Genomic DNA, 20366 nt, shown 5'->3' with positions numbered 1-20366 from the left:
TGCATTCCGGCCTCTTTAAATGCTTTCCTCATCCTCCTCTCAAGGTCCTCTAGGTCAGTTTTGCTCCATTTGACTACACCAAAACTGAAGGTCAGCAGGGGAACCGCGAATGTGTTGATCGCGCGTACCTTGTTCCCCGCGTTGAGGAAAGTCCTCAGGACACAGTTCACTCGACTCAAGAACTTGTCTCGCAGCTCCGTCTTGATGTCGGAGTGGCGAATCCCGGTGAGCTGTCGGAATCCAAGATATTTATAGGATTCGCCACGAACCATGTCTCTTATGAACTCGCCGTCATAGACCTCGTAACCTCCGGATTCGGTAAGCTGCCCTTTCAGCAGATGGACACAGCGGCACTTGTCAAGGCCGAACTCCATGCAGATGTCCCTGCTTATGTCTTCGACAACCCGGATAGCTACACCTAGACGCTGACGTGAATCAGCGTAGACCTTGAGATCATCCATGTAGAAGGTATGGGTCACTTCTTCGTGAGCGCCGTCGCCATACCTTATTTTATAGCCATGACCGTTTCTATTGAGCGTCCTACTGAGGGGGTTCAGTGCCAGACAAAACCAAAGCGGGCTGAAAGAGTCGCCTTGGAATATCCCCCTCTTTATCTGCAGCGTTCTAGACTGCAACACATTTTCCCCATCACTGAGGTGCAGAGACGTACTCCACTGCCTCATCGCATGCTGCAGGAACCTAACGACGACGGGATCAATTTTGTAGAGCTCCAATACCCGGACGAGAAACGAGTGAGGTATTTTTAGAGCTCCAATACCCGGACGAGAAACGAGTGAGGTATTTTTTTTTTTTTTTTTTTTTTTTATCTGTATTATAGTGATTTTCAACTCATTTGGCTGGTTCGTCACTTTTTACTTCCATTTTTGGAAGAATGTCGGGAGTGAGAATTGAACTCGTGACCTTTAGCGTGAGAGGCATGGATGTTACCACTACGCCAGATCGCCTCGAAAACGGTCAGAAATAAGCTGACCAAACGAGGAGGAGATCTGGCGCAGTGGTAACATCCATATCTCTCATGCTAAGGGTCATGAGTTCAATTCTCACTCCCAACATTCTTCCTAAACGGAACTAACAGTGACGAACCAGCCAGAAGTGTTGAAAGTCACTATAATAGAGAAAAAAAGGCTGACCAAACGTACAGTTTTTAACGGAACAGTACCGTTTTATCGACTCTTTTCGTTTGTCCCGTATTTTTATCAACTTGTACCGTATTTTGAGTATAAAGCAAACATATTTATTTTTTGTCATTATTTTTAATAGCACAGTGCTACAAAAATTTAACTTTTCTTCTGTCACGAGTTCTATCTATGGTTCAATATCTTCGGCACAAATCTGGTTGTCCTCGAGTCTGATCCCTTTTCACCCTAATGTAAAAGTATACATCATAATGAATTTTCGGAAATCTGATTTTTTACGGTTGCCCTTTTCTAAAGAAGCAAAATATCAAAAAACTAAAAAGGGTACCAGTCACATTTTTTACCAATGCATTGCTATAAGTAGATCCGAAATCGATCAAGAACTGCACCTCAAACAGTACTTTTTCCGAGATTTCTCTAACTCTTGCCAGATACCTCCAGAGACCTTTAGAAAAATGGTGAGCAGAACCGGTGGATAGCGGAGACTACACTGTGACGTTTAAATTTTTAGCCAAACACAAATAAAAAATTGTAAGGTGTTGTATCTAAGACACGACCGCGTATTTTAGACGTAGAACTACGAAATTATATTATGGAATCCACTTGTTTACTACTTCGAATATTATTTTAGAATGCATCGAAAGTTTTGCAATAGATTATAGTCTTCGTTACAAATAAATGTAATAAGCATTCGAAATACGGGTAAGGTTAGCACTCAAATCGACAGAACAAATGTATGGAAAAAAAGAAAGTTATTCCAGTTTTCATGATTTCAAACCGTTTAGAGATAAGCGAATTGTAATGTACAGCATATCATGAGAATTCGTTCATAGTGAAAATAGTTATTAACGTTAACTTTATTTCATAAAAACGTGACCTCTATTCTGATTTGACTCCCTTTCTGAAAGACGTAATTCTACGTCAAAAAAATATTAAAAGAAGCCAGAGGAAAATATCTGTTGTACCGTGCATTTTATTTCAAATTTGAATTTGGATTTAAATTTTTGCTCATTATATTCGCAGAAATTTTACACAGCTGTCATCGACAAAAAGAAATGATTGTTTTGCAATCGATATTGAAAGCTTCGCTGTGAATGTCTACAAACATTTTCATATCTACACGGGTCGTGTAGAACAATTGAAGGGTTGAACAGTAAACAGTATGCTAAATTACTTGTTACCATGCTCAATGATTCTTTCACTTGGATTTTTTATCGAGAGTAATTTTTTTGACGGATTGCGCTTCTATTTTCTTCTGAAAGAGAAACGTCCTGCGCGATTAATTTGAAACCCCATGTCTCAAGCTTCTTCTTCTTCTTCTTCAATGGCACTAACGTTCCTAGAGGAACTTCGCCGTCTCAACGTAGTATTACTTGCGTCATTTTTATTAGTACTTAGTTGAGATTTCTATGCCAAAATAACACGCCTTGAATGCATTCTGAGTGGCAAGCTCTAGAATACGCGTGATCACAGTGCAAGTCGGAGGAAATTTCTTTGACGAATAATTCCCCCGACCAGAACGGGAATCGAACCCGAACACCCGGCATGTTAGTTATGACGCTAACCACTCGGCCACGGGAGCACTGTCTCAAGCTATGGTTGCTTTTTACCAGAGATACCAGTTGGTGGTCTTTCAAACATTGATTGCCTTGTTGGTAAAAGACGATCCATCAGCCACTAAATTTTCTATTCTATCTGATGATTTCATTAGTGTTCTTAATAGTCTTGTTGATTTAAACTAAATACAGGAGGCTAAACTTCTTGAAGTCTATGAAAAATTTCTACGATATTGTGTTGAACCATATTGAAAAACGGAAGGCTAGCCTAGGAGAAACACCGCAGTATAAATGAGTTGTAATAAAGCCCATTCCTGAATTAACAATGACTGAAATTAGAATTTGAGAAAAAAAAACGCCGATTGAGATAGATAAAACAATGTTGTATGATTATAATTAATAAATCATTTTATTGACGCAGAACTACGTCTTTGATTTATATACAGGGGGGCCACTTTACGAAAATTGTAACGTTTATTAAGAGTTTTCAAAGGTATATTACTTACAATATATGTTATAATATATACCATTAGAAGCAAATTTATCCAGCATTTTTTTCGTCTGAGACATCAACAGTGGAAATAATGAAACAAGTGAGCAATTTAACAAATAAAAAGGTACGTTTTGCGAGTGGATGCGAAGGTGAATCATGTATTATGGATTCTTTCTTTCAACTTCGATCCCATGAGTTTTGTATGCAACACGAAATTATGTGCAATAATTCGTTCTATCAAACAAATTAACAAGACCTGATGCAAGATTTCATGCATCACTCAAATTTCATGCAAGATTTCTTCGGAGCAACGAGGAAAGTGTCATCCATACAGTGATCGTTCGTTAATTGGGCCGAAAAATCAATACAATTATCGAATTTTACTCGCTAACTGGACTGCAAAACAGCAAAAACAATACTTCAAATTAAAGATGACTTCTATTATTGATACATAACTGCTTTGCAGACCAGTTAACGCACGGCCTGTTATAGTTAAGTCCAGATGAATATAGTCCAGTTGGCGAATGACTTTTGTATATGACGGGATGACGAACATCTTAAACGAGTGTCTTCCGGGCTGCGGCAACATGGGCAATTGTACAGCGAAAAATTATATCAATACTAGAAGGATGGCAGCGATTATCATGCGAGGAGATCGGCATTACATCGCATCACAAAAATGAAACGAAATGAAATATTAATAATCTTCATGACTCGTGTTCATAAATCTCAATGGCTCAATTCCTTCTATGATAGACTGAGCAGTACCACCAATACGACTTTATTCTGATAGTCTGCAAACGAACATTATTTCACCCGAAAAGCTACTTTTTGTTTCTTCCCCATAAACTTCGTATTCAATGTAATCAATAAGGACATATTTTTTGTTTACCGATCCACCGATACTTCATCTACCATTCCACCCTGTTATGTGTCACACTGAAGTTTATTTTCTTTTTTCGTTCGTTACAAACCGTTTGGCGGTTACGAGTACATATAACAAACGGCCCATTTCAAGGCTTCTATTTGGAGTTTCAAAAGAGTTAAACTAACTGAACAATGAAAAGAATTACGTACGAGGGTCACTATTTATATTTCGGGAATAGGAACAAAAACAAATAGTTAAGCTGCGAATATATTTTTATTGTTTTTCAAAGTACTCGCCACGATGATCGATACACTTTTGCATGCGCTTAAACCAATTTTCAAAGCATTTATTCCAATCGACACGAGCCTTTTTTTTTGAGCGATTGTCAAATTATGTGGGATCCAACGTGAACATAATTTTCGCACAACTAAGTGTTCATGTAAAATCGCATATATGCTGGTGGAACTAATGCTTAGGGATGCCTCAATCTCACAATTGGTTACATGACGATCTTGCTTAATCATTTCGTGCACAGCATCGATGTTTTCTGGCACTACAGTCGATTTTGGACGACCTTCACTCGTCGGACAGCGAACTACGACCACGATTGAATTCACTATACCAGCGATACACAGTGGTTTTTGATGGAGCTTCATCGCCAAAAGTCAAATAAAGTTGATTGACGCACTCTTGTTGTGATAATCCACGTCGAAAGTCGTAAAAAATCATCGCACGAAAATGTTCACGATTCAGTTCCATTTTTTTGCCGAGACCAAACTTTCAACTAAATATAAAATAAACAAATAGCGTCCGTATGACAAAATGTTCAGAGTACGTATATCGTCAAAAATGTCAAACTTTACGATGGAACCGTCAGATGGACTCACATGACATCAGTGTTGCCAATTCCCGAAATATAAATAGTGACCCTCGTATAATAAAAACTACTGTTCTGAACAATCAAAGTCCTACGTCAAACTTCCGACCATGCCCCTAGGCTCAGACCCTCCGTTTTTTTTATTTAATTTATAATTATAATCAATGAGATAAAAAGTTCGTACAAACAATTAGTGCTGGTTGCAAATCGTTGGGTGCAAATATTTTCAGAAATGGGAAACAAATTCCCAAAGCGTAAGGAATTCGTGAAGCTTACTAATTATGTTTGTGTCTGCCTGGTAGAACCGGATCAGTTGAAAAATTCTTTGTTCGTTGAACATCATGTGGGAAACAAGAAAGTTGCGACTCAATGTTGGATCCCTAGCTAAGGTAATTGTGAAACAGAACATCGATCTGGAATGTGACAATTTCTATGATGAAATTTCTGAAAATCCTGATCTGGTTCGCAAAGTCTTTCCATTATCTGAATATGAACGACTAAAATATGTTGTAGAGAACAAAGTATGTAAATCTAGGAATGTTTGATTGTTTGGTTTTACTCCGGGTTTTATTCACTCACTAGCTGACCCGGCAAACTTCATCCCGCCCAAAATTTGTTTTTTTGTTATCAATACCTTCAAACATTCACGTTTCCTCACTAAGCGCAAGTTGATGTGTCCAATCGCAGAGCTGTTCATTGATTGATCTTCTAATCGACCCCGTTGAATTGACCTTTTATTATAAAATTCCTAGTACTCCTACCAAAACTCATCATTATAATACCAGATTATTTTCAGACACAATTCTCGTTCAAGATTTTTCAACCACTTGCAAATAACATGTTTCTCCGTTACATGGAATAAATGTTCGATACAGAAAATATGATAGAATAAAGACAGACCCCTCCCCTCTTCTCCCCTCAGGGAGGGGAGAGAAGTTCTATTCACCGTAGAAACATTTCGTGCCTCCTAAAATCTTCACATGACAGATTTGGCTCAATTTGCTTCATTAGTTTTCGAGTAATGCAGAATTTTTTTTTCATTTGTATGACAGCCCACCCTAAGAGAGGGGGGAAGAGATCTACCCACCATAGAAACATTTATTGCATCCTAAAACCTCCACATGCCAAATTTGGTTTCGTATGCTAGATTAGTTCTCGAGTTATGCAGAAATTTGTGTTTCATTTGTAAGGGAGACCACAAGCCCACCCCTCCCCCCCCCTTTAGAGATGGAGGAGGAGTGTCGAACCACAGTAGAAATGTCTCGTCCCCATAAAACCTTCACATGCTAAATTTTGTTCCGTTTGCTTGATTAGTCTTTGAATTATGCGAAAATTTATGCGTCATTTGTATGACAGCCCCCCTTCCCCCTCAGATAGACGGGAGGAGTGTCTATTCACCATAGAAACGTTTTGTGTCCCCCAAAAAACCGCCACATGGCAAACTTGGTTTCGTTTGCTTGATCAATTCTCGAGTAATGCAAAAATTTGTGTTTCATTTGTATGACAGCCCCCCCTTAGAAAGGGGGTTAAAGTCTCTAACCACCGTGAAAACATTTATTGTGCCCTAAAACCTCCATATATCTAATTTGGTTTCGTTTACATGATTAATTCTCGAGTAATGTAGAAATTTGTGTTTAATTTAATTTGAAAACCTTCCCCGGCCCCAAAAACCCCTACATATAAATTTTCATGTCAATCGGTTCAGTAGTTTCCGAGTCCATAAGAATCAGACAGACAGACAGACAGAAATCCATTTTTATATATATAGATTTATAACATTCTTCAAAAAAATGCATTTTGTTTATGATTTTTTTGCTTACGTGTCCCGTTTTAACTATTTCGTCAGCCTAGTCAGAAACGAATATATTAGTTGCTCGTTATTGATGGTACGGGTAAAGGGTGTGTCACATCAAATTGCATCACGGAAAAAACGCTGTAGAAATTTAATTTTTAGGAATTACATCTTCAGCTTTCGCTTATAATCAGATAAGAGTATATAGATCACGTTGGCCATGCTTCACTGTAAATTTTTCGTAAATTTGGAAAAATGTCGTCGAACGAAAAAGAGCGTCGTGAGTTAATCCTGCGCACTCATTTCGAGAATCCGGAGTTGTCACATCGGGACATCGGTAAGATGCTGGGAATCGTCCAATCCACGGTCAGCAGAGTACTAAAACGATACTTCGAGAACCTAACCATCGACCAGAAGGTGAAGAACGGCAAAAATGGATGCTCCGTCAGTGAAAAAGATCACAAGCGCGTAGTTAAGCAGTTTAGACGTGATCCGAGAAGTTCGGTCCGGGATGTCGCCAATAAGCTGAATTTGTCAAGTTCATTCGTCCAGCGAACCAAGCAGCGGGAGGGCCTGCGTACATACAAGGTTCAGAAGGCTCCTAACCGCGACGAAAGGCAAAACATGGTGGGGAAGACGCGAGCCCGGAAGCTGTACACCGAAATGCTGACGAAGCCGCATTGCCTGGTAATGGACGACGAAACCTACGACAAAGCGGACTTTCGTCAGCTGCCGGGCCTGTTGTTCTTCTCCGCAGAGGACAAATTCAGCGTTCCGGAGGAGATTCGCAAGCAGAAACTATCCAAGTTTGCCAAAAAGTACATGGTGTGGCAAGAGATCTGCTCTTGCGGAAAGCGGAGCGCCCCCTTCGTGATGACCGGCACGGTAAACGGGCAGGTTTACCTTAACGAGTGCCTACAGAAGCGCTTACTACCACTATTGAAGCAGCACGAGGGCCCGACCATCTTCTGGCCGGATCTCGCTTCGTGCCACTATTCAAAGGACGTGTTGGAGTGGTACGAAGCCAACGGGGTCACCTTCGTGCCAAAGGAAATGAACCCGCCCAACGCGCCGGAGCTTCGCCCAACAGAGAAATATTGGGCTATTATGAAGCAGGCCCTCCGGAAGAACCCAAAAGTTGTCAAATCGGAGGCGGACTTCAAGAGAAAATGGATTTCTGTTCAAAAAAAAACTACAACCTGACGTTGTACAGAACCTTATGGAGGGGGTAAAGAGGAAGGTGCAAGCATACGGGCTTGGGCTCGAAGTATGAATAAAAAGAAAATGCCAAAAAGTTGTTTAATAGTTTTTATTTTACTGTCTAAAATTTTCAAAAGGATCGGTCTACTGGGCGAATTTCTACAGTGTTTTTTCCGTGATGCAATTTGATGTGACACACCCTTTAGGTAAACACACAAATCTGCAGAACAAGTGTAAGGAAAATTGTATTGCTTTCAGTTTTCATTAATTCAAACCGTATAGGGATTAGGGAATTCTAATATATAGCATATCAAACTAATCTTAGAGAACTTCCATTTCGATTGGTATGCAAATCATCAGAATTCGTTCGCTGTAAAAATAGTTATTAACGGTAACTTCATTTCATAAAAACGTGACGTGTTTTCTGATTTGGCACCCTTCCTGAAAGACGTAGTTCTACGTCAAAATATCAATTTTGGGCGGGACGAAGTTCATCGGGTCAACTAGCATTCAAAGAAATAAGGTACACTGGGGCAAGTGGAACCCCAAAAACCATTATTTCAAAAATAAAGTGTCCTATTTTTCCTGTTTTTGATTATTTTTCAAAACGAATTATACACATCACTACTGTAGCCGATTAGCTATTAATATATGGAACCGAAAAATGAATTCCTCAACTAGATTTTAAGTTTGGCCAAAAATAATCTCCAAGTCCCCAAAGTCCACTTACCCCTTGATACGGGGGTTAGTGGAAACCTGGAATTTTATGTTTACAACAAGTTAAACTCTGTTAAAAAGGTGTTTGGGAATGAATAAAACAAACTGTATTCACTTTCTTTTATTCTTTGATAATACAAAATTAATTAATCAATGCATTTAAGGAAATAAAAAAAAAATGCAATAAATATCGTTATTGCTTCGCAAGTCTTCAAAATCAGGTCAATAGATAAAAATAGCAGGTACATCGCTAACCACAGTTATGATTTCTTCGAAGCTCTCTTACGCTTTGCTTTCTGTGTCGCCTCTTTAACCGATTTGATCGTTTCCAGCTTCACAACGGCATCAGTCGATGTTATAACTTCTGCCCCAGGACAAACTTTTTTTCTCTGCGCTTTGGAAACAGGAATCTGTTTCACATGGTCAAGGAGAATCGCTTCAAAAGAATTATTTTGTGGATTATCATTTTCCATTTGGTCATTCCCTGTTGAGGAAGCAATGCAATTACAAGTTGCTGAAGCTGCATCTCTGGTGTTTGTTACTCTTGGAAGCGCCTTCTTCGATCCTTCGACGATCTCAACAGTGTTGTCATCTAACGTTTGAGCTGCTTGCTGTGATGCGATGAAACGTGCCCATGCTCTCGGTTCGTATTTGTCTTCCGGAATCACCTTATCGGAAAACGGGTATACGCCGGCCTTGCGGAACCCATTTTTAATTATTTGTGAATCAAATGATCTCCAAACTTTGGAGATAATGTTTGAAAAAGCTGATTTAGACAGCTTCGTCCCATAGTGATTCCGTTGCCACTGGATAACGCACTTGTCATAGTCTTGCTTCAATGGTTTAAACACCGCCAGGTCCATAGGCTGCAAGAGATGACTTGTGTGGGGCGGAAGTTTGAGTATCACAACATTATTCTCGATTGCTTTTTGGATGAGAGCAAGAGAAACATGTGATACATGGCCATCGTAAAGTAGGACCAATTGTCCCTCAGCGGTAGCGCTCAGAAAGGACCGTTCGAAGTAGTTGGCGAAAACATCCGTCTCCATCCAGCCGTTTTTGGTTGCAGCATAAACTATTCCAGGAAATTCATCACATTTACTAGCCATCCAGCTGTTCCATACGTTGGATCCTTTGAAAATAATAAGTGGTGGTAATTTGTCACCAGCCGCATTTCCTCCCATCAATACAGTAAAATTTTCTTTTCCTGAACCGCCCGTGACACGATGAGCAGCTCTTCCAGTTTCTCCCACAGTCTTAACCCGACTCGGATCGAGGCAGAAGCTAGTCTCATCGATGTTATATATCTGCTCTGGAGGAACGTTCGTGGTCACCTGTTTTAGGAGCTTGAAGTATTCGGTCATCACGAAAGGATCAGCTCCTCGTTTCCGTGCGACCTCAACGGCTTGGGGCTTTTTTTGCGATAGATGATGCCGGCGCTTAAAATTCCGGAAAAAATCGTCTCCCGGAACACCGCTTACAAACGGTGTTTGAAGCTTGTTAACTTTTACGTACTCTGCTATTGCCAAAATTGTCTCCTCTTTGGATAGTCCAAAGCCCCACTTATCCATTTTCTTGATACAGTCGGCGATCTGTGTTTCAACCTTCAACGGCAAAGCAGTGGGTCGGCCTCCCGTTATACTTTTAATGCCTCTCAGACCTTTCACTCGCTTGAAGAGTGTTGCATATGGGATTCGGAAGTGCTTTGCTGCCGCTTTTATCTTCATCTTGCCGTTTTTTACATCATCCATCGCATCTGTCAAGTCCTGTCCACTGTATTTAGCAGGAGAACGCTTGCGAATGTATTTGCGAACCATTCTTCCGGTGGCTGTAAAGATTAAAAACATTCAATAAGCAATGTTTACTTTCACGTATTCCACTTAACCCAATTACAAAAACATGTGGGGCAAGTGGAAACAGGCCGATTTTTATAGTAAAAAGACAATCTTTCACATTTTGTATCGGTAAACACAAAAATAAGCATTTTTCAATTACCTAGTAGTGAAATGTAACCAGTTTTCCGAACTGCCGATCGTCGAAAATGTAATTTTACTGACAGCGTAATCGACTCTGATCGCAGCTGCAGAAATGCGATTGTAAACAAAGCAATATTTGGTTGCGTCTGGTGGTTCACAACGACTAAAAAGTACGTTTAGTAGATGTTTATTGATTGTTTGGCAGATGTTGTGTGGAAACAAAGCAAAATATTTTTTGTTATTTGTTTACTTTATATTTGATCCACTTACCCCCAAATTCCACTTGCCCCAGTGTACCTTAGCTTTTTTATGAAGCTAAATTCATGGTAGTCAACACAATTCGTCTGTATTGTATTTCAATTTAGTGTTTTTTGACAAAAAATGTTTATTTTTTTCCATATCGACAAAACAGTGACAAGTGAACATCCCTCGTAATGAACTTTCCGAGCAAACAAATCATCTGCTTTGGCAAAGCTATCTTTCCTGTCTTTTGTTTTGCCTCCGTCGCAACATTCACAAGCACAAACTTTCATTGTTGTTACAGATTGGATGGTGCCATTTTTCCCCCCCCAGATGGATGCTGTGGTGGTGGGCGGGGGAAAGCTCCAAAAGACGTTGACGCATGTTCATCAGCTTGGGTTGGGCGTCAATCATGTTGGGCTGATTGAGAAAAAGTCGGGAAAGCCGACGCAAAACAAGCTCGGCGCGCGCGTGGAAAACAATAACTACACGAGCGCCAACAAGCGAGACAAGCCAAGCGGGATTGGTCGATAGTGTAGCACAAAACACATAAAAACATAACAAAAACAGAACCGAATGCAGACCACGTGATTGCTTTGCAACCGCCGCAGACAATGAAGTTGTTAAATCAGTGGTTTGGCGTTGCCAAAGGCAAACTTTGCGCTTGTTATCCGTGATTCGGAATGGGTTTCTCAATTAGTTTGAAGCCTACTTCAGAAATCTTGACAGCAATAACAACGAAAAAGATGGTATTTATAATTTTCACTTACCTTCTGTGCGGCCACCGGCGGTTCTGATAGTGCAGAAACAAACAACGACACGATTTTTCGATCCGACACAGCCTATACTTGATTGCGCGCCAATGGCGGTGCCGCCCCAGAGTTACGCTTCGCTGTAATTAAACGCGCCGCGCCGCATTTGAAAGTGATGACACCCAAACGCGTCATGTTCGAACATAACTCCGTTGAAACGGTTCGGTGCCTCGTAGTCACATCGAGCCAAGTGTGGGCAAATCCGTACAAGCCGGTCTGCCTACATTTTGCTGGACAAATTGTGAAATCGATAAAACCTGCGCGGAATGAAGCTAACATCATTAGAAAACAACATCAGTTTTGCGGCTGTTGCTAATCGATGGAACAAGCAAACGGTTGATCTAGAAACGATGTTCTGAAACACCGAACACAACTGTTGTCGAGTTTTTTTTTTTCGTGTGCCACTCTCGGACAATAAATTTCCGAGGCCCTCAAACCACCCGGTCCATTCCCGCCCCGAAACGCCGGGAACCAAATTACCTAAAATACATATGCTCAACATATCAATTATCCACCCCGAACTGGACATCTGAACTGCGTGCGATCGGAGAGCACCCAAACGCATCAAAACAAAAGCGCGAAAAGCCATTCGAAAAACAAAGTGAGACCTAAACTTTTCCGCTTTTTGTTTGATATCTTTCCCCGCCAGAGCAGAAATTGTTCATCATCAGCTGCTGCTGCTGCTGCTCCTGATCCTGACGCACAGGACACAAAAATATGTGTACACGTGAAATGAGCAATGCACGACAGTCACGGGAGGACGGAACGAGGGGCGAAGGTGCTAACGCCTGGAAAAGGACCGTAGCGTAGCAAAAACAAAAAAAAACACATACACAAAACACGAATGAAGGGGACGGTCATAAAAACAATGAACGGGGCAATAAATTAAGGATGAAAATTTAATTACACGCGTACAAACTGGATCGGGGCTGCGTAACCGATGTTGGCTCGATGTTGCGGAAGTGGACCGCGTGGTTTCACGTGGAACAAAAGAACGCGTGTCCAGCTGAGGTGAGGGTGTAAGGTTCTATCGGGTAGGGGATTCCGCTATGTTGCGTTGAAATACAATTGAAGCTCTGTTGTGTTGTGTTATGAATCACAACATTTTTGAATGCTTTCAACAAGCGATTTCACGTGAGATATTAGGTTGGGGGAAAGAAATCCTTACTTTTACGTAAATTTGAAGATTCCATACAGCAATACTGGAATGGTCTGATTTTGTTTTGTTCGATGACTTGTTGCCACTTTAAAAGTAATTCCTTTTCGCCTCTCCCATAGGAAGTCCACAAAAAAAAAACGTGATAATCGAATGGTGCCATATCCGAATAATAGTGAAAGCATAAAAAATCCCAACCTCTCCCGGAGTTTCTGGCCAATCACAATAAACATGCGTGGTCTGGCGTTGTCCTAATACAACACAACATATGTCGGTCAATTCCGACCGTTTCTGATCAATCACTAATTTCGATTCAGGTGTTAACAATAAAAATTCGCAATTAGCGTTCGGCCATATTAAAGCAGTCCATAATGAATGATCCCTTCCCAATCCCACATTCAAAATTCATTTTTAAGCTCATGTTTTGGCATTCCGATGTATTTCTTTTCAGGGTTTTCCATTTCGGGCTTCCGAAAGTATACAGCCCTGCGCTGACAACCGTTTGACATAGCTGTCAACCAAAGCGCCATATCGTTAGTTAAATGTCTGCCATTTTACAATATGGATCGTTTTAGCATCGCACAACGTGTTTATTTTGTTAAATTATACTATAAAAATGATGAAAAACCGGCAAATGTTTTTCGAGCATTACGGACGGATTTTTGACGTCATGGACGGCCTACAGAGCACACAATCGCTAATGTAGTGCGTAAATTCGAACAAACTGGATCCGTAGCGGATATTGTGAGACCTGTGCATCATCGTAATGTGCGTTCGGCCGAAAATATTGCTGCTGTTGCTGCCAGTGTGGAGGATGACCCGAATGTCAAACACATCATTGTGGCGAATTTTGCATTTGGACTTGCACCTACATCCATATAAAGTACAACTGGTACAAAAGTTAGAGCGTGGTGACCATGTAATGCGTCGGGAATACGTCGATTGGGTGAACGAACAACAGCAGCAAAATGCTGAATTTTCGCATCAAATTTTCTTCAGCGATGAGGCCCATTTCGAGCTCGGTGGCTATGTGAACACCCAAAGTTTCCGTATATGGGGCTCAGAAAATACACACGTGATTGTTGAGAGGCTATTGCATCCGCCAAAAGTCACTGTTTGGTGCGCATTATGGTCTGGTGGAGTCATCGAGCCGTATTTCTTTGAAAATGAGGACGGCGAGACGGTAACTGTGAATGGTGAGCGCTATGGCCGCATGTTAACCGATTTTTTTGCCACAAATTGAAGATATGGATACGGATGACATGTGGTTTCAGCAGGACGGCGCCACGTGCCACGCAACACGACCGAACATGACCATATTGCGAACGAAATTTGAGAGACGCATAATTTCGCGTTTTGGTGATGCCAATTGGCCATCCAGATCATGCGATTTGAACCCGCTAGACTTTTTTTTTTTGTGGGGTTATGCGAAAGACCGTGTCTATGCCAACTCTCCGCAAACTCTTGAACATTTGAAAGACAACATTCGTGGAGTTATGACCGAGATACCGCCCCATATGTGCCGAAAAGTCATCGAAAATTACCTGTTCCGGATCAAGGTGTGCGAGGAAGCCCTAGGTGGACATTTGAATGATGTTGTATTTCACACATAATGGCATAAACCAAACTTTAATTTGAAATAAAAGTTTCATCGAAATTCGAATTCTAAGTGTGTTTTATTTCAATTTACTTTCGGAATTTAAAGTTGGAAAACCCTGTATTACGATATTACGATATTTGGATTAACCCATTAGTGCCCAGCGTATGAAATTTAATACGCAAAAATGCCCGGTTTTGAAAAACTGTTTTTGATGAAACTAAAGTGCTAAGCGCATTTTAAATGATACCACATGACAATTTAAGAGTGTTTTTTTTTGTGTCCGTGTCATTTTATCTGTCATTTTTGTTGTTGTTTTTTGTGTATTGAAGCATGCAAAGTTCTTTGGAGTCGTTTAATGGAGTCGCAAAAGTAAAAAATAAATTTATCAAAGGTTTACCTTGTAACCCGCGACGCCGGGGATGCGCGCGAGTTCGTCGCGACCGGGGATTTTGCGCAGATAAGCGGTCGGCTTAAGCGCCACTCCCGCGAGGGAGACCGACCGCCGTGTTTTATCCTTGCCCGGCAATGAGACACCCACTGAGGGCGGGTTTGTCCTTTTTCTCACAAACCCGGTTATTTCCGCGACTCTTCTGCGCTAAGAAGGACCCGCGACACCGTTTGTCCGCGTTCCACAATTCAGGCAACAGAGGCAATACGGTTATTTCCAATGAACACCGTTTATGCCAAAATTCTCATCATTGGACCTACGCAATGATGCCAAACCCACCCACCTTGAAGTTTCAGAGGACGAGGTGCGGGGGTTGAAAAGTTGTCCACAACAGAAGAGGAGCCCCAACCCTGGGCTCGTGACCTATCTGAAAATTGTATCGGGTGTTTAGGCTACCGCTAGCCAGTAAATGCACAACATTTATGTCTACTTCAAATTACATTGATTCCTTAAACATTTATTAAGTTCTCCACATCTTCCCACGAATCTAGGTTATATTCACATCTATATTACATACAAAATCATCACAACAAATAACGAAAAATAATTGTTACTAAATTTATTTCACTAAATCCTCATATGGGTTTCGAACACCGGACCCTGGAATTCAAGCCCAGCGATCTTACTATCGAGTCTAATTCTCCATCTTGTGTGAACCCTTCTTGCTAGCGAGCAGCATGTGCACGCTGACGGTATTGCTCTATGCTTCTAAATTGTGTGGCATTTTTTTGTGTGGCGTTGTTAATTTGTGTGTGGTTTTTATTTTTGATCTTAACCCTACATGCGCATGTTATTTTTAGGGTGAAAGAAGTTTTGTACTCACACTACCTAGGCTTTACGTGCATCTACTTTACCGCCGTTCCACGGTAGGCGATGAATGACGAGTCCGTAGGCGTAGATGATGGGACGTAGACGTTGAATGCGCATCCGACGTGTAGTGGTGCCGTGCTGCGCCTTCCCTTGATTCGAGTGACGATTCGCGCTTCGCGCGGCCACCTGGTTTGACTGATGTGGTGGCGAAGATCCAATCTTCGATCATGGGGTCAGGATACGGCTCCTTCCTACACACAACAAAGATTAACACACCACACATATGCCACAATTAATTTTAGCATCAGCCACATGTCTTGGAGCTCTAAGCTTACCTTTGATTTCGCTAAACGGGAACACAGGCGAAGAATTACACTTTTCGATTTCTCGGAAAAACTTATTTTAAACTAACTAAACATGAAACAAAGAGACAAAAAAAACAGAAAGAAAAAAACCAAAAAAAACTTTAGTCTACTGACTAGCACGTGTAGCCTTTCACCTACGGTACCTTTTTACCGTCCACTCGCGATGCAAAAAAAAACTGGTCCGCCCTGCCTATTCCACGGTCGAAGTCGGAATGGGCAAGCATATCTCAAGATCCTCAGATCAGCGAGACATTCATTGGAACCGGAATTACGTAATAGTTAACGATGTTAACTATTCCGTATTCACACCGAAATTCCCCTGCGCTTTCATTGGTCGCGCATTCAAGCATTCGCGGGCGATACCCTTTAACCTCCCGAGCAGAGTTCAAGTCGAAGCGCTCGCCGGGTTTTGAAATTTGAAGAACAAGAAAACCCCGCCGAAAGACTCTGCTATTTGGGGGAAATATCCAAATGAAAAAATAGCAAAAAAAAAAAGAAAGCATGAGTCTTTCGGAGTGTTGGTATGTGGGTGTCTTGGCTAAAACAGCCGCCCAGTCACATCCAGCACCCATTATGGCTAGTTGCTCAAATCTAAAATCGGGAGCGGCACTCGCGTTGCCAAACATCAAATACATAGAAAGAAGAGAGAATCCCAGATCCACACAGGAGAGATTGTGTTGGATCTGAAATTCAAAATAACGAAACGAGGGGCTTCCAAAAGTCGAAATTAGTACCGTGCTACAACCTCTTAAAGGATTCTAAATTGCTCAAATCTGTCACACAACACTACTAGACGAGTGTAAAAAATGATATTCAGCAAGAAATCCGAAGAAAATTATGAAACCGGAAAAAAAATCTATGTTTACTTTTGAGCGTATGAAATTTCATACGCTGTGCAACTACGGTATATTTTTTTCTCAATAGGATATATCAGCTTCCCGATAATCCGGAGGAGCTGTACAATTATCTGATTGATTTGGACAAAGACGCTTTCGAAAATCTAGTGTCGACAAATGATATTGACTTTGTCATCGTGCCCCCAAGCGGTGGAGACAGCGATGTGGATGCTGGAGATAGTGACTCGGAGGACGGCCCTTCCGGTTTTGGCAAACAAGTGAATGTCGAGAGCAACATTGAGCGAGGCCAATCACAAGAATGCTCCTCGGGCAGCAGCAATCCAGCAAGGATCGAGTTCATGCAGATCAAGCCTAAACATTCGAAGTCATCGGAAGTTAGGTTTGACGGAATAAATCATTTCATTAATACGAATCCAACTGGTACCCAACGAAGGTGTGCGTATTGCAACCGATGTACGACGTATATTTGCTTGAAGTGTGATGTGGGTTTGCACCCTTCGGAGTGCTTTTTCCGGTACCTTACTAGGTGATACTAAATCCGATACACTGCCGTTCTACGCATAACCGTACTATGTTCTATGCAATCCCTATGAGCCGTGAGACCATTATGCGTGGAACGGCAGTACACGAAAGTGCTAACAAACCATAAAAATGGTTGTTGAAGTTATCTTATCTTATGAAATGAAACCGTTTTGTTCGATATTCAAATGATTTCCATTTTTCATACTGTATCGGCTCAGCGTATGAAATTTCATACGTCAGATATCTCACCTTCCAAAGAACTCCAAACCAAAATATTGTGTTTCCTCCCCGTTTAGGGACAAACTTAGATGGACTAGAAAGTTTCATGCCATTTGGATCAAGTTCTTGTACACCTGGGCAGTAATGGGTTAAGGTGAAGGTGAAAGGAAGCCACAAATGACCGCCACTATGGCGCTCATTTCTTTCATCTCGCTCCCTTACCCCTCGCCCGAAAATATATAATTTTGCGAAACAGTGTGAAGAAAACGATCGTTTTCGCGCACTTCCCATCAAGTAATATCAATCAAACTCTAATCGATTATTCACAAAATATTATCAATTTTCATCTGCCGTCGCAATGTATAGTGAAAAACGTCGGAAAACTCAAGCTAGTGCTCTGAAAGTTTCCATTTTTCAATTTTTCGCAATGGTTTTGTTTGTATTGGTGAAAGCATCGTTATTTTTTCGACACTGATGCCAGACAGTATCATCGTCACAGCTATAAAAACTACTCAATAAAATGTTATTCTGAGTCATAGCATTCCATGTCATAAAAATCAATTAAAAAAATTGTGTATCAATACAATTATTATTTTTAACGTTTAATGGGTCTACAATGTAAGTTTTAACAACTTTAACAATGGTTAAGGAAGTTATATTGCAGAGCTCGGAACACTGCTACGGCTGCCTATGCTTTTCAAAAATAGTAAACGGAAAAGTATTACATTCAATCAAAAGAAGGGTTAAGGCTCTCCAACGTGAATATGTGAAAACAATACGATCAACGAAGGAAAATATTAAGGAATTATCAACATCGAGTTACTATGCGGCAGAACTTGTTAATACTAAAAGAGCCCCAATTCGCATGTGTTACAAATTTGCTCATGTTACGCTCGGGTATAATCAGAATTTTACTTCATATGCAAATGTACCTTCTATATTTATTTATATTTGCAATTGTTCATCGAAACATATCGTTCATACATTTTACTTTAGTATTGAATTGCTATTTTTTTTTTCAAATGTATTCAAAGACTCGTGTCAATGAAGCGCCACACAGTCTGACAAACGAATTGATCTATTAATTTTGATTTATTACAAAAATCAATACAAACGAAACAAATTGCTCTTCTCTCACTAACACTATTATCCCTTTTTTATACGTGGTTTTACCTACACTACTAGAATGGCTTCCTTCCACCTTCACCTTAAATCAGCCAAAAAATAACATAAAATGCGCTATTCCCCCAAATTAGTATATCATTTGTATAACCTATATGTTATAGCAATATAAAAGCAATATGAGCGAGCGAAACAAGAGACGCAATGCAAACAAGCACACATTTAAGCTTTTCGCATACTTTGCCACATACACGGCCCAGACCGAGAAAGATATAGGTTCACGTGAATGCTCTCCTTTCTACTCTTAGAAAACATTTTCCAACTTCATTTTATAATGAGGTGTAATACTTCACGCATTTATGCATCAGTACCAGTGGCTATATGGATAGCGTGGTCGTGTAAAACAGTTTTGTATTCCAGCCGGCCTTGGCCCGTTGACATCGCTTGCACTTTTTTTTTTTTTTGGGTACAATCCCAAAAGTGATGAAAAAAGAAAAAAAAGAGATATCTGCTCCCATACATACAAACATTTCAAAGCTTTTGAAACATACGCTTTTATTTGCTCATTGACCCTCTCAAAAAAGTTTTTTTTTTCTGCCAAAGATGAAATGTTTTCTGCCAACGCTAGTTTGGGTGCACCAAATGCACAGCAGATCCTTCCTGGTCATCAGATCTAGCTCCTAGTGGACAGAGCAAATGTATGGGAAAGTAAAAATGCTTCCAATTTTCGCCAATTTAAACCATTTACGGATCATAATGTATAGCATATCATGCATAAAATAGAGAATTTCCGGTTCGATTGGTATGTAAACCATCAAAATTCATTTATTTCTTAATTTATTTTTTTTGTTTTCTATTTTATCATTTCATCAATACACAGAACATTTGTTCTCTGTTTTGGTACAATTAAAAGTTGTACGTCAGAAAAACTAAGGATAATATTTTAAAGATGTTATAAGTTATTTGAAATGAGATAAGGATACACACTATTCAAAATTTGATCGTGAAATGTTCACACATGCTCTCTCCCAACATCCGGCTCCCGTTTGATCCTGTCAGCTACAAACATAATGGGAAACATTTCGAAAAAATTATAAATGCTTATAAAAAGATAAAAACTTTGGAAACAACAAATTATTCGGAATAAAGAAAACTGTTCAGAAATACCAGATGTGAAGACATATCTTCATTTTGAAAACAGTTTACTTATTGTGAAGACATTCGTTCTTATGTAGACATTTAAAACTATAAAAATTATAGGATTGGCACGTCCCGTTTGTGGCCACTGCTGCACGTTTTTATTAGAAATCTATGTATTGGAAACTGGGGTAATACCGACACCCCCTGACATTTTCCGTTAGAAACATTTTTTTGCAAATTTCCCGATATCCCCTGTACACACTTGTCATTTCTTACGTTTCGAGTCACTCTACATCTGTGGAAGTCGCTCTGCTGTCAACGCAAAAAACTAAACAGAACCGACCAGCAAACAAGAGACAGTCCGTGTAGAATCATACTAGCGGAATTCAAATGTTTCAGTCGGAAAATTAAAGAAAATTAGATTTTTTGTGAGCCTTAT

The 20366-nt window shown here is 40.4% G+C and overlaps 1 protein-coding gene across 1 annotated transcript; it reads right to left on the bottom strand.

Annotated features, from left to right (window-relative positions):
• Positions 1 to 8473: 8473 nt before the first annotated feature.
• Positions 8474 to 10924, bottom strand: LOC129774733 (uncharacterized). Its single transcript, XM_055778650.1, has 2 exons — positions 10656 to 10924; positions 8474 to 10488 (listed from the first exon to the last, which is right to left on the bottom strand). Exon 2 carries the CDS (start codon positions 10475 to 10477, stop codon positions 8921 to 8923), a length of 1557 nt encoding a protein of 518 aa, XP_055634625.1. The 5' UTR covers positions 10478 to 10488; positions 10656 to 10924; the 3' UTR covers positions 8474 to 8920.
• Between the last annotated feature and the right edge of the window lie 9442 nt (positions 10925 to 20366).

Source organism: Toxorhynchites rutilus, chromosome 3 (assembly GCF_029784135.1).
Source record: "Toxorhynchites rutilus septentrionalis strain SRP chromosome 3, ASM2978413v1, whole genome shotgun sequence".
In the NCBI taxonomy this organism is placed as follows: Eukaryota; Metazoa; Arthropoda; class Insecta; order Diptera; family Culicidae; genus Toxorhynchites; species Toxorhynchites rutilus.
The sequence above is the reverse complement of the archived record's forward strand: the minus strand, read 5'-3'. Positions and strand labels throughout refer to the sequence as shown.